Raw genomic sequence first — 15,259 nt, forward strand, 5'->3', positions numbered from 1 at the left:
TAATAATTTATTTACCTGATAAAAATTGTGATAATAATACTCTATTTACTTCATAATGATAATGATAATAATACTCTATTACCTCATAAAAATGATGATAATAACTCTATTTACCTCATAATGATAATGATACTCTATTTACCTCATAATGATAATAATAATAATACTCTATTTACCTCATAATAATACTCTATTACCTCATAAAAATTATGATAATAATACTCTATTTACCTCATAATAATAATGATAATAATACTCTATTTACCTCATAATAATACTCTATTACCTCATAAAAATGATGATAATAATACTCTATTTACCTCATAATGATAATAATACTCTATTAACCTAATAATAATAATGATAATAATACTCTATTTGCCTCATAATGATAATACTCTATTTACCTTATAAAAATTATGATGATAATACTTTATTTACCTCATAATAATAATGATAATAATACTCTATCACCTCACCACATGCAGATGATAGATGATATACCATACAAGTAAGAAGTCATGTCAGTGTAAAATCTGAAGTTTATTTCAATTGCTATTTCTGATCATTGTTATTGGTAGGTTTGCTAAATGACCAACACATTGTTGGTCATTATTCAGTTAAGAAGCTCCTAAAGTGGAGACTGTATACATGGACCTGTTCAATGAGCCCTATTTGGTCGAGATAAAACTGACAGCAAATCGTTGGCCAATATCTGAAGTGAAAAACATGTTGAAAGAAAATGGTTATGAAGTAAACATCCCATAAATCTCTAGTCATAAAACATATGATTTGAAGCACATCCCCATCAGCTCACATTGACTGCAAGTATTTGTACATGGATATTGTCGTGTGTGTGTATATACGTATACATTTACATAAGTACAATTGTGTTCTGTGTACTGTTATACAAGTGTAGTTAAAGTGGACACTAAAAATAAACCATCGACATCACTACTTTTTGTTCATGCTGTCCTTAATGACTTGACTTGTCGCCCCAAAGAAGACAAGGCTGCAGAAAGTCTACAAAGGCGGTATGTTTTGTTATGGTTTGTTTATGGGCATCAAACAAGGAGATGTCTTCCACTTTATTCACAAAAAACAGAGACGACCGTCCAAGACTAGGTCCTGACCTGAGCCCTTCTGGACATCATCAGCAGAAGAGCAGCCAGCGGAGGAATGGGAACGATCAAACCTACCCGTCATCAGTGAAGGCAGACGCGGCGTTTGGACTGAATTCGACAACAAGAGCCTCTGAGGTCTCCATCTGGTCCAGGATGATGGACTCTGAAGAGTTGAACTGCTGGTACTGATGCCTGACAGGAAGAGCAGCAACGGGCCTGAGATCATATTTCTCCTCCCTTGGCTAATAGCTTAATATTAGCTTTATGTAGTATTTGAGTTGTTGTACTTAATGTACCAAATCAGCTCCTTTTAGTATTAGTGATTTTAGAAATAAAGGATTTGGATGTTCTCTATCGTCGGCATTATGGATTGTCCTTACTCATCTTTTTGGTACATTTAGCCAGAGAGTGTCTTTGTTTGTTAAGTTTGTCAAGTTGGAATTCTCCAGTCTTAAATGATCACTGCCTATGTTTGGTCAACTTCGTTGTCAATGTGTAAAGGTAGGAAAAGGTAGGAAAAGGTAGGTAAAGGTAGGAGAGGCAGTGAAGCTGTGGTGAAAGCGTAACCTACATTGGGAATCCAACAGAGTTGTGGGGGCTTTCGGCCACAGGAGCCATGGTGGCCCCGTAGGGTACAACTGATCCAACTGAAGCAGCCTCCCTGCAACACAAAGACATCATGTTAGCCATTCACCTTGATTTCATTTGTTAAGTTCATGTGATGAATATATATGATATGATAAATGAGAACAGCATGATAGAATTTCAAAGCTGAGGGTGGCTGGTTGAAATCCCATCATGGTACCCCTGAGCATGGGATGTTCCTTCATACACAATCCGTTCAGTCTCACAGCTCTGCTCTACAAGCAGGATCCTGTTCATACGTTGTTGTGATGTACAGTAAGAACCACAAAGGCCTCCACGTTCCCAATGGTTAACATTTAGGGACGAACGTATGGACAGGGTGAGGAGCTCAAAGTTACTGCTTCTTCACATCCAGACTAGCAAGTTGAGGTGGCCCGTGCAACTAGCCCCGATGCCTCCTAAACCTTTTAGGGTGCTTTCAGGGTCTCCCCCATAGAACTGAAGAGGTGGCTGGAGACCAGAAAGTCTGGACTTCCTTACACAGATACTCTTCAGTGGAAGGAAATGGATGGATGGACACAAAATGACCGTGACCAAGACCTAGAGAGAGCATCCCAAAACTACTCGGTGCAGCTTCCCTCCCTGCAAACATGCCATGGTCTGAACCAGCCAGCACAAACCCAGTTCTTGGCTTGGCACACCAAAACGTGAGCAAGTACAGCTAAACTTTGGAGAGCAATGATGCTAGTGCTATGTCCGTATGTCTTGCCCAATAAAATGAATTTCTTCTCCTTGTTTACAGTTTGTATGACATTTATAGTGGCAGTAGCTATGTTATGGACATGTATAGAAATGAGGACCTACAATGGATATCCAGCAGCATTGTGGTGACTGTCGGTGTGATGTGACATATTGACAACGTTAGGTGTCACTGAGCCATCCTCCCTGCAAAAACACAAAGACTGATCAAATCTCAAGTCCACATTACATTTATTTTTGTAGACTAGAGGTAAGATGCAAAGCATTCCTTACTTGCCCAATTTAGTACGCAGTGAGAAAGGGATGTAGCCCCCAATGGGGGAGGTTTGGGGTTCTACATAGAAAATAATAATGATGGTTGATTGCAAGTTTTCCCAGGACTGAAATAAGTTTAGTTGGAATGGAGGCTTTACCTGAATAGTACTTCTTGAAAACGTCATGTTTAGGAAAGTCAGGGTACAGAGAGGTGATGTCATTTATGTCTCTGATGTGGTCACCAAGGCTACGGATTTCAAGATCCTTCTTGGTGAAGGGCCGAATGTTTTGGATCATCTGTCCACCATCTGGAAGAAGTAAAGATCTCAGTGACTTCTATAACAGTTACCACTTAATATAATGAAGTACTACACCACTGTAAACCACAATTATAATAAGAACATGTTCAACATATTCAAGGGCACATATAGACAAACAACCATCCCCACCCACAGTCATACCTATGGACAATTTGGGGTGGCCATTTAACCTAGCATGTTTTTGGAATGGGGGAGAACATGCAAACTCCACACAGAGATGCCCAATTCGAACTCAGGTCATCCCAATCTCCTGACAGTGTGGCCAACCTGCTAACCACTCTCCACCGTGCGGCCCTAAAATGTTTTCTATACATATGGTAATGGTAATGGTTTTCCAATTGACTGCATCCCATAATCAGTTCCCAGTTCCACATGTCCAAAAGGAGTAGGAAGAAGCAAAGCTAATTAATTAAATCCTACCCCTCCATCTGGTACTGGTACTAAAATCAGTAACTGTTACATTTGTTCACTTCCTGCTTTCCATAATACAGTTTAAGGTTTTAAAAAAAAAAAAAAGAAAATTAAATAATGTACCTCGTACGAGGTGATATGACCATACAATGACATTATGTGTACCACAGTAACCATAGTATTGAATCTTTTAACTAGGTCACAGCTTGTACTCACGTTCAGCTGCAGAAACATAAGCGATGGTGATGCCACCGATCTCAGAATCGCTAAAACGAAGCAGGAATGTTCCATTTGGCCTGTCTTTGAGAATCAGGTGCAGATGCTGCTTGCCGATGAAACCAAATATGAGCCTTTGGGGCCAAAACATGGCAACAGGTTGAAGTTACTAGCCAAGTGTTACAAGTTGGTAATATTCAATGTGAACATATGTCTTCATAATTCATACCCATCACTCCAATAGGTTCTCAAGTGTTTTTTGGTTAGGTCCATCACTCCCTCAAACCACTGCCAGAAAGTGAACAGTCGACCCGGGAGAACTTCCTGTAAAATGAGACATTGTGACAAAGGCATTTACGTGTGTGTGTGTGTGTGCATACCTTATTAAACTGAGGCCAGGAAACCATCATGTTGCTGAAATCACCGGTGAAGTCTGGCTTGTCAAACATTTTCTGGGCCAGGAAGTGCTGGTTGTAGTGGTGAAGGGTGTGATGCGTCTGGACCTCGGAGATGAACTTACTGTTGAGAGTGCTACACATGAGCTTCCAGGGCACACGATCTGGCACCACAAATGGGACTCTGTCCTGGTGACACCCATACACAGCATGTTATGACAAGTTGAACCTTCTTATGTACACAAGAATGTCTTCATGGGGTTTGAGTGTTAAGTCAATAATCGTATTGTTATTGCTTATGCTGTTTGTGTTTCCAATACATTCATTTATTGGTGGCAGCCCACTACCAATACCTTTGGATCACCACAAAATAGATTTACCACCTGTTAACCCTTGTTCATGAACACATAATGGGACATCTGTGTTGCTTGTCATTATAACTTCATACAGTAGATGGCATTGTAAGGAAAGGAAACCACACTATTTTATTTTGCCCCTCATCCACAGTTTATCTTTTCTGTGCTCTAAAGATATAGAAACAAATGAAAATAGACACGTAGCAACTGCACGGCATGTCATCTACAAAGGTGGCATAGGTGACCATGCAGTAACAGGTAATGATGATAATCGTGATAACATCTAGTACTTACAGTGTTTTGCCGTATTTTGGTCCTTTACTGGAACTTCTTTCGTGTGTGTGTTTTCCTTCGGCTTTTTTCTGATTTCGGAGTCGCCACAGCAAATATGTTGATCCGCATACTAAGGATCGACCGATACATCGGCCGGCCGATATAGCGGGCCGATATTTGCGTTTTTTTCCCTTGAATTGGTATCTGCCAATATGCGCGTGGATTCGCCGATATATTTTCCGCTGCATGATTTACAGTCAGGCATCTGCGGCGGCAGAGGACCCCGCAACACACACAGTCGCAGCACCCGCCCCCACTGTTGAATCACAAGGGCGCGTTTTCACAAGTAGAAGGATTAGCTTGCTTCTTACACCTTACCAAGCCCATCACATTTCACTGGGTGATCGCTAGGCATAACAGTCACGGTGTGACAACGAGAAAGCCCAAAAACATCACATACCAACGCTACAGATGAATAAAAGCACTCTCACTAGTGCACACTCCGAGCACACACACACACACACACACACACACACACACAGAAGGAATTGGAGCAGCCGTGTCTGCTATCAGAGATCTTTAGCGTGCACAACACAAACCTTTTAAAACCAGGAATGCTGCTGAATGCTTCATCTTTAAAAGTGCCTACTGTTGGAATTAGGGAGCTGTTGATGTAGTTGGAGGCTAATATGTACAGCTGTTACCAACACCACTTTAATGGCAACCTTGGCAATTCAGTCCCATGGTGATTGGAGGAGTTTCATTCAGCCAACACCGGGCTGAGGTTAAATGCTTATCGTGTTATGTGTGTGCGCTCTCTCCAGAGCAGATTGGAGCAGCCGTGTCTGCTATCAGAGGTCTTTAGCGTGCACAACACAAACTTTAATGATGAGAGAAATGTTTTATACATACTACTAAATTGTGTCAGTGTTTCGTGAAAACGTGTTTAGAGCCGCTTGCTCTAAACACAATCAATGTAGCAGTAGCGAAGTAGAAAGCACCAAACACTTTTTTACATGAATTTATGTTTGCTTGACAAAGCTAAATCCTACTCTGTAGGTGCTGTTCTATTTATGCTTCAGTTAAAAAATTTTTTATTTTATTTCATAGACAATACTTGAATAATTAAACTTTTTTTTACTTGAAAGTGTTTACTGAATGTGTGCTTAAGAAAGCTGAATCCTACTGTGTTCAGTGTTCACATTTCAACAAATGTTTGTTTAAATTTGAGACCTGTAATATTTGTTATCATTGTCATTTTTTTGTAAATTGAGGGAGCAAAAGCAGTATCGGCCACAAATATTGGCCCAAGCAAAATCGTCAGTCCATAATTGGCCATCGGCTAAGGGTGATGGAAAGAAAACGGTATTGGCCTGAAAAAATCCATATCGGTCTATCCCTAATGTTGACTAATACACCACGGCGGCTCTGGAACTTCTTTCGTCAGCACATGAATTTAACATAGCAACGTAGAAACTAACGCAAACACGCATTAACTTTTCCAACCTCCAAAATAACAACACAGCAGCAGTCGCTGTAGCAGCTCCAATACCTGCCTTACCTTTGTGGTAGTGGTCTGAGGCACTGTGAGCACAGTGCTGACGCACTGTAGGCGAGTGTGCGATTAAAGATAGTTGCTAGCCCGCTATAGTAGCTTGCAGGTGTGTTGAAGCAACACACCAGTAATGTAGTTTGATCGGTGTAAGAATGTTAATAATAATGTCGCTGTAGCTTGTTTAATATCCATGTCACATTATATGCAAACAGAGCCTTGTTGGCGCTTTTGGGAGCCTTTATAGGTGGAATAAGTGTTTCCCATTAATCTCAGTAATTAGTAGCTGCCTCTTTTTATCTCTTTGTATATCTTTAGAAGGCACAGATATAAGAAGGATATATGTTCATGTCTCACTTAAAGACTGACGATGATGATTACAAATTTCCCCACTGAGGGACGAATAAAGGCATATCTTAATGTGCAAATTCCAAAAAAGGGGAGTTTTTCTTTAAATGGGACCTATTATGCAACTTTTTCGGCCCTTTGTATTGAGCTGTGGACTCCTATAGAGCAGCTACACACAATAACCAGCACAGAAAGCTTTATAATTCTTCCAGAATCTGCACCTATTCCAGCTGGATTTCTTTGGATTTTGTGCTTCCTGTCAAAACGGTCGGTTTTAATGTATTCCACTCCTGGCCCGCCTCCAGGTCTGCCCACTCTGCTGTAGTTGGTCACACTCCCAAGTGATCAGGAGGAATAGATGCCAAACCCAACTTTATAGGAGTCTCCTTTCTTTTCCAGTCATTGATTGGCATGCTAGAGTATAAGAGGCCACTCCTGGCCAGACACCTACAGACCGCCATGCATACTGTGTGTTGTCTGACCCCTTTGTTTTCCAAAGGTCATAAAAACTGCCAATTTCAGGAATTGTCTTTCCCAGTTAGAATGATAATTTTTTTTCCACAACACTCCAATCAGCAACTAGAGTAACTTCAGCACATAGAAAGGACATTCCTCTTACTGGTTCCGAAAAAGCACAGTCCCAAATGATGGTAGCCAGTGCGTTGTTGTCTTGGCTGCCATGGACAATGACGACGAGTGGCAACGAGATCATCTGCAATTACATATAATTCAATATCAACATGTGATATATTTATGATTATACATCATCTATTTGTAATCACTGCTGGACTGTTGATGTATATTATGGAACAGTGACTCCGCAATTTGGGGTACGACAATTGTCATGGGGGAACGTGAATAAAAACAATTAGCACCTAACTTTCAAAAATGGTGCATTCATGGGCATTACGTAACTCCTGGGACACAAGTTGCCGCTGCATTCAAGAACACTTGTAAATCACAGCAAACACACATGCAGCCCAAAGTAGGTGATATTTACAAAACCACTTGTTGCTCATTCAACAATAAGACAATGTTAGAACTTCTAACAGACATCAATGTTAACAAACCTTTGGACAGATACTGCTTTATCATGATTGGTCAACTTTCCCCTTCTATTGGCTATGAAATGAATGTGCTGACTTAAACCATAGCCATCCTGAGTGGACAAAAAAGTGAAGCTTAAATTCAAATTAAATCGATTCAAATTAAATGGATTCAAAAGGTAGGATGCCAACATCAGAGTGGGATAAAATATATGGAGGATAATAACTTATCTATTTGTGCTCGTGTCAAATGTCACCATGCAAAATAAACATGTTTGACCCGGAATTAGTATAAAAGCATGAACCACTGAATTATCGTCCATATTTCTTAAACCACTGCCAGAAAGTGAACATTTTTAAGTGTGCAAGAGTAGGGGGTACATGGCTTCAGGTCAAATGTCTGAAGGGGTCCTTGACTGTAACGGTTTGGAACCACTGTTCTAGAACACATCATTGTCATACCCAGTACAGTTAAGTGAATGTGCAGATTAAAAAGGGACAGTGACAACAAGGACAAACCTGTATCTTGTACGGAGTGTCACAGCCGGTGATGGTGATCTCTGTTGAGAAGAGAAGGGCAAATTTCTCCTCTGTCACAGACTCTGACCCCTTCCTGTCCGCTCTCTTGATCTTCTTGATGGACTATTATAGGAAAGCAACAATTTTATCCCTTACTATCAAGCGCAGCCTGAGAAGTGGAATGTGGTACATACCATATTTCTGAATGTGGCACATGTGCTCTTGGTGGCTGTGTTGTGTTCAAGGATGGCTGTGTTATTGATCACTTCCCCAACATTATCACTGCATACAATGCAACATTGTTTCATTTTACATCAAAAGCCACAAAAAATATTTCATTCTATTCCAGGCACAATTCCTTTCTTCCTGCAACTGTCAGGCTGTACAACCAGCACCGCTCCCAAAAGACTTCTACACCACTATGTACATATGTGCAATACTTTGTTTTTTATATTCAGTATAGTTACTCCAGACTCCATTCTCTGTGCAATATATGATCAACCTCCACATGCAATATATTAAGTTCTATGTGAAGTATTTCTATAATGCCTCATATTAACTCACTAGCAAGATCTCAGTGTATAGACTGGTCATATATCTCATCTCGTTGTTTATTTTTCTATATTGTGTATTTTGTACTGCTTAACTGACTCTGTACTCTTGCTGCTGTGCAATGCAAATTTCCCTACTGAAGGACGAATAAAGGCATATCTTATCTTATCTTATCTTATACATGTGGTCCTCAGGTTACATACCAGTCCCGTTCCTACACTACACACCTCAGTCAAATATCGGTGTCAGTTGGCTCTTGTATGTAGATTAAATCCTACATCCCTCACACTGCATGTACACAGAACACAGGAAGGAAACATTAAATATAGTATAATATAACGGTCATTAAAAAGGGAGAACAACTCCCTACCTTATTGGGAGGGGGAAGTAGAAGAGGCAGGAGAACAATTAAAACAATAGTTCGTTTACAATGAACATGTTTGCATTTCATCAATTAAACAATTCCCTCGTTGACTTTCTTGAATGTAGCTTTCATTTTACATTCATCTATGGGAGTATGTATATGCAGTATGTAACCACAAGTTCAGAACGGTGTAACCCAAGGACCACCGGTACCTACAATTTTAATGTAAATTGATGTTGAAACACAAAATTAAATCAAACAAGTGTTGTGCTCACCAACTTACCTAAGTATGACACTCAGGTTTCTGGCCTGCAGCTCATTAATAACTTGTGCCCTCAACACCACGGGCCTCCCTGGAGCTACCTTCTCCCCGAGCAGATAGCGTACAGTAGTGGAGAACTTGGATTGTGTCTTAATGACCTGAGGAGGCTGCTTGTCCACCACAAGAGAGCTAAAGCACATAGTGTACACATGGAAAAGTAAAGAAACGTCAGTGATCTACATTGGTCTTTGTGATCAAATGAGATTGAATGACAAAATGTTTGGACATGCTGTAATGTAAAAGGTACTCTCCCATAGGGTAAACAAGAGCTGTACCAGACATGCTGCCATTACAAAGGTAATGCTCAGCTGAAAATGCTCAGAAAATTACCTCTGAACAAGAACCTGCAAAAGATGTCCCAGCCTTTCCTGCAGCTCTGGGATGGGGTCCAATATGAGCATTAGTTCCTGCCTTAGCTTGCCATTCAGACCACAAAGCTGCTCACACCTGACAGGAGCACATGAAAAACATCATGATTAGGGTATGAAGTGAGGACAAATTGATCAATTAATCAAAATTTTCAAATGAATTAATCACGATTAGTCACCATTTGCAGCTATGTGCGAAATACGCCTTTTTTTGGCTGCACTTGATAGACAGAAGACACAGAAGATAAACGCATTAACAGATCCAAATGAACTGAACATTTGAATCACACTTTGTGTCATTAAGAACCAAAGACACCATGTATTTTTTCAAGTTGAATGCACTGTTGATTGATGTATACCTGGGATTTCCGAGCACACTTACATACAGCAAATTGTACTTCCACAGTAAGAGTTACACTAGTGAGTGAAAACAATAGCCACTTACTGTTTTTGTTTGTCTGTTTATTTATACCATACATAAACTACATTTTCTCTGCGGACGGCTCTGCGGCGGGATGTCATCCCAAGCACTAACTGTCCCCCGCCTGAACTAAACTGTGGCAAAAAACTTCCAAAGTCCTCTCTTACGGAGCGTGAATGGAAGCTAGCGGGATTATCTTAGCTCAGCAGAGCATACAAGTGCGACTGTGTTTGTGCGACTCAGGCTGGGTGAGTGTTTACACCGTGTTGTGTGTTACCACTTTCATGTAAGCTACTATTTTACAATACCCACTAACGACGATATAAAGGTTCTGAGTTAAAAAAAAGACCAGAGGCACATTTATTATTCTGTCAAGACGCCTTCTCAACACACGCACACATTCACTAACCCCAAAAGCACACACACTATGCTGGCAAAATAAGTGTAAAAAACGGAATAATAAAAAAAAAAAAAGAAAAAAATGCTGACATTGGGCCTGACATTTTATAGTACTCAATTTAAAGCTCCTAGGTTTACTAAGGGGTTTTACACTTTGGGCATTAACTCTAAACTAAAGAACAGAACGGGAATTAAATACAAAAGCAGACACTTTACCAAGTCTGCAGGATGTTCAGGTTGTCATCAAAAGGATGTCCAATGGTGGCCTTATACTGCTCGCACCTCCAAGCCTTCAGCCTGCTGAGGAGTCGTGCCTGACACTGGTCCAGACAGTCCACGCACTCCATGAGCAACTGGAAACGTTTCTGCAGCAATCACAACACATTACACTGATGCCAGCCACACAAACGCAGGTGAGCAAAGACTTTTGGTAAAATAGTGTACTTGTTAATGCATGATCACACCTATCCGAGTGATTCTGGAGAGTTACTGTATAAAGAAGTAAGCCTGCTCACCGTTGCCATGGTGTTTACGCTATACTCCAGTTGCTGGATGTGTTTCTGCAGTCTGTTGATTTCTGAGACTGGGGTTTCCAGTCCATTCTGTTGCATCGTTCCTGCGCAACCAACAAGCAGTAAGCACAAATTATGTCTTTTTGAATGGGGCAGAACACACATTTTAGTTATCATTCCAATGTTTCTGCTACATTCAAGTATTTGCCATTGTACTTTATTGTATCCTATAGGGCTGCACTGGAATTATATTGTGCAGTTTTTTGCGTATTTATATTTATGTACACATGTTTCAAATATGCTGCTTCTGTACATCTATTTCTATTTGGGGCTTACAAGAGCAATAGATTTATTAGATTTATAATACCTTGATTCAACAACTCAAAGTTTTGCCTCTCCCAGTTAAGCTCTTCCTGCAGATCGTGTATCTTCTGTCGGAGGTTCTGAACTTCCAACACCCTGAGAACCAGGTGATCCACATCTTGCATAGCTGGAAACTTTAATTCTCCGGTGCCATATTGAGGACACTGTGGAGGGTTGTCTACCTGGGACGTCTGCACACGACACACACAGCGCAGGACTCATAGAATGCAATCAGGTAAACAGAGCAAGTTTTATGTAGAACATGAACAACTAAGTCCAAAAAATCTTACAGGCCTGAGCAGATCCCTCTCTTTGCGCAGAGTGTCCCTCACCATTACTGCAAACTGCAGCGGCTGCTGCTGAAACATGCCCTATAAGACAAGTACACAGGCTTTTTAGTTCTTCTAAATCTACACACAGGCTCAAAATTATTGGCACCCTTACCACTAAAAAAACAAAATCAATGAAATAATAGGAAACTGACAGACATGATAATACAGAAAAATGTAATTAAAATGAGCAAATGGAAACCGGGCACTGGTTTTGAATGGTGGTTCAAGAGAACATAAAAAAGACAGCTTAATGAAAAATGAATGAAACTGGCTTGGACATCATTATGCTAGCCTTAACTCAGGGGTTCTCAATAATCCCCCCCTATACCTTACACATCGTAGTCGTAGTAAGCAGTGATATTTATAAGTTGTGCACCACAATGAAACATTATTGAATAGACACATTCGTGTACTAGTAAAGTGTTTTTAATCCAGAAAAAAATGCTCAATGGTCAAACAATAATTTGTGAAGCAAAGGTGAGAAAAATACACAGAGAAATGGAGCCGCTAGTTTTTGTAGCTTGTGCAAAATCAGCACTTCGTATTGAATCTAATCGGTGGTGTTTCATTGTGACCACTTCAAATTGTCACAGCAATGTGATTCACTCACCTGTGCCATCATTTGATTTGCTGCCGCTAATAAAATACTTGTTTAGGAGGCACTGTTTCATCACTTTTTGGTCTTTTCCTTCAGAAGTTGTTGAAGAATTAGACAATGTTGGCAGGGACACCATGATAGATGTTTTCGTAGTCAAACAATCGCTGATTGGTTGATCGCGAACAAGAACTGGTGTGGGTAAAACTGTCTAAATAAACGATTCTGATTGGTCCATTTCAAGATTTGCAAGGATTGCTTTGCAAATTACCACCGGAATTACGCAGTCCGTATTTTACCAACACCCAACAAGAACCGCTTTAAAAAAAACTCTTCGCAGTATGGCATGCCAAAGTGCACTTGCCCGACAGGAATATCACTGATTGGATTTACTTGCCCGAATTTTGTTTTAACTTGCCCCGGGCCACTTGGGTCCCTCTCATTCACGCACATATACTCCGTCTTGCTGCGGCTAATCTTCATTCCTCTCCTTTCCAGGGCAAACCTCCACTCTTCTAGCATCTCCTCCACCTGTTCCCTACTCTCACTACAAATCCCAATGTCATCTGCCAACATCATAGTCCATAGAGATTCTTGTCTAAACTCATCTGTCACCCTGTCCATCACCATAGCAAACTACCAATTGATTCACTGACCTGTACCGGTCTGTGACCTGGGGGTTGGGGACCAGTGCTTTACAGACTGAACTTGAAACTGGAACCAGCAAAATGCCACAAAATGGAGTGAAGGATACAAGCGTATTCATACATTCCACATGTTGGCAGGTCTGCACTAATATTGGATACGAATACATACCAGGATACAAGAAAGAGAACTTAATTTCAGTTTTGGCTCTGGTTGACTGATGGTTTTCCTACCATGTTCCTGCTTATCTGCATTAACTTCATTTTGTCCACCACGTTGGCGTTATGCTGCGAATACGACTGCAGCAGGATGATGATCTCGTCTAACAGAGCCCGGGCGTTTGCCTCCTGTTCTGCATTGTCCAGTTCAAACTCCTCCCTGAAAACACAGTATGAGTGGGAGTTTAAATGTGTGTGTGTGTGTGTGTGCACGAGGCGGTGTGTGTCTGTTTGACTGATACCATCTTTGTGCCTCAATCCAGTCAGACAAAAAGTGTCGCACTTCAATTGCGAAGGTGGCTGTGGGGTAGAGGTCATTGATGGTGTGGACAGGAAGGTACTGTATCAGTTGGCTCATGCGACTCCACTGGGCCATGGTCAAGCTGAATGGTCAGTGATGAAAATCAACATTGGTCTTTGTTAGATTTGCTAGAGTAATCTTGAAGAATTAAGGAATGAAATAACTTATACGACAAAATGTTACTTTGGCAAGCTATTTTCAAAGGATAAATATTGTACAGCCGCTTCTGTCACTTGTTGCTTTTTTCCCCCAGTTTTAAATCATTCAACTTTGTCCCCAAGTCTTGGAGATGATTTAATTTCTTTTCTTCTAAGTGAACCAAGACTTATTGGAATCATTTTTTCAAATTTTCCAACGTATCTGATGAGCCAGCAACTCTATTGACATACCTTGTTTACATGATAGCTATGAGCTATTGAACGTGCTTGTTACATAATTAGATTTATTCATGATTATTATTACAAAAATTCCCCCAAATTATTAGAAATCACAATAATTAAAATAACCAAAACAGAAAAATAACCAATAATCTGGCAACTTCTTGGACAGCCAATAGCTATTTTTGTTTTTACTGAGGAGTTGGCAACATTGAATTGCAATAATACCGAAGAAAACATTTGTAGAAGATCCATGGGCTGCTGACTCGCTGCCAGCTTCTCATAGAGATCAATTTTAGTCAGAGTGCAAACAAATGGCTCGTTTTGATAAAAGCTGAGGTGTAGCTGTCTGTCTGTGTTGGGAAGAGGTATGATTGATCTGTAACAAACATTCGTTTGGGAGCTATTGAGCGCGGAAGTCTGAGAATATCTTTCAAAGTTTACCGCGGCCTGGAACACCGCCAGCCTGATGGGAGGGTCAACATTAACGGACACTACTGTTCAGCTCAAATTAAAACTTATCTCGTGAAAGGGAATCATATCATGATCAACGGAGGCGACGCCTCTCTTTAAAATACTGCTGGTGATGGTTGTGGGTGGCTTTTACACAAACGGAAATGCGCAGATATACGGAGTACGGAAACTGGTCAAAATAATAATAACGAAGGATGGTAAAATGATAATAATACTACCAAGACTTATCTAAGTCAGCTAACGTCCAAGTACAATGTTTACACTTACCTTCGGCTCGTTAATACAACTACTGTATTAAAAAGGCTCTACGTCGTCTCCTCTGGCACAGTCGCACACATGGGGGGCGGAGAACGCTTCTCATAGAGGACGTTTTCTGACAATGTGGACTAGGAAGGCTAAAGTTAAAGCAGTTATGAAGTAGGTTAGCCGGCCATTACTTCCTTGTTCCTCGCGCAGCGCGCCCAAGATGCACGCGCAAGTCGCTTCCTGCTCTCAGGAGACAGTCGCGGCGTGCGCACTTGGGCCGATGTGATGTCGGGGCTTGTTCGTCTGTAGAGCCGTTTCACACCTCGACTGAAACTATTGGGAAGACGACCCACTGTTGCTCGACATATGAGTCAGTCATCTTCCAGAGAATAACAAGTGATGGGCGGAGTCACTTTGACTCATTTCTCTCGCTCGCCCTCACACACACACATTCACTCACACACGAACACTAGGACTTCCAGTAAGTGTTCTCCCTGAAAGGCATCCATAGACATGAACTCAGTGACAGCATCTCATGGCTAAGTGGTTGAAATTCTAAACCCAGCAGGCACACAACGTTGATGTGTTGACTAAACATTAATGATGGTGAA

The 15,259-nt window shown here is 40.8% G+C and overlaps 1 protein-coding gene across 2 annotated transcripts; it reads right to left on the bottom strand.

The window, feature by feature from the left end:
- Positions 1-78: 78 nt before the first annotated feature.
- Positions 79-15,057, bottom strand: stat6 (signal transducer and activator of transcription 6, interleukin-4 induced). 2 transcript variants are annotated; one of them, XM_058083807.1, is made up of 20 exons: positions 14,670-14,680; positions 13,493-13,633; positions 13,266-13,410; positions 11,751-11,831; positions 11,465-11,651; positions 11,101-11,201; positions 10,802-10,950; positions 9,728-9,844; positions 9,359-9,526; positions 8,354-8,441; positions 8,160-8,282; positions 7,214-7,306; positions 4,051-4,254; positions 3,900-3,994; positions 3,671-3,804; positions 2,882-3,031; positions 2,742-2,802; positions 2,574-2,654; positions 1,696-1,785; positions 85-1,316 (listed from the first exon to the last, which is right to left on the bottom strand). In XM_058083807.1, exons 2-20 carry the CDS (start codon positions 13,624-13,626, stop codon positions 1,196-1,198), a joined length of 2,322 nt encoding a protein of 773 aa, XP_057939790.1. In that variant the 5' UTR covers positions 13,627-13,633; positions 14,670-14,680; the 3' UTR covers positions 85-1,195. The 2 variants fall into 2 exon arrangements, with proteins under 2 accessions (XP_057939789.1, XP_057939790.1); XM_058083806.1 differs by lacking the exons at positions 13,266-13,410; positions 13,493-13,633 and having other exon boundaries at positions 79-1,316; positions 14,670-15,057.
- Between the last annotated feature and the right edge of the window lie 202 nt (positions 15,058-15,259).

This window comes from Doryrhamphus excisus, chromosome 10 (genome assembly GCF_030265055.1).
Source record: "Doryrhamphus excisus isolate RoL2022-K1 chromosome 10, RoL_Dexc_1.0, whole genome shotgun sequence".
Classification (NCBI taxonomy): domain Eukaryota; kingdom Metazoa; phylum Chordata; class Actinopteri; order Syngnathiformes; family Syngnathidae; genus Doryrhamphus; species Doryrhamphus excisus.

What these genes read in the sequence shown, in the direction of transcription:
- stat6 (XM_058083807.1), bottom strand. Translation starts at nt 13,626, where the DNA reads ATGGCCCAGTGGAGTCGCATGAGCCAACTGATACAGTACCTTCCTGTC. An exon ending in CCTGGCCTCAGTTTAATAAG is followed by an intron (nt 3,995 to 4,050) that starts GTATGCACACAC and finishes CTCATTTTACAG; the next exon opens with GAAGTTCTCCCGGGTCGACT. An exon ending in AATGCTGCTGGATATCCATT is followed by an intron (nt 1,786 to 2,573) that starts GTAGGTCCTCAT and finishes TTTGTGTTGCAG; the next exon opens with GGAGGCTGCTTCAGTTGGAT.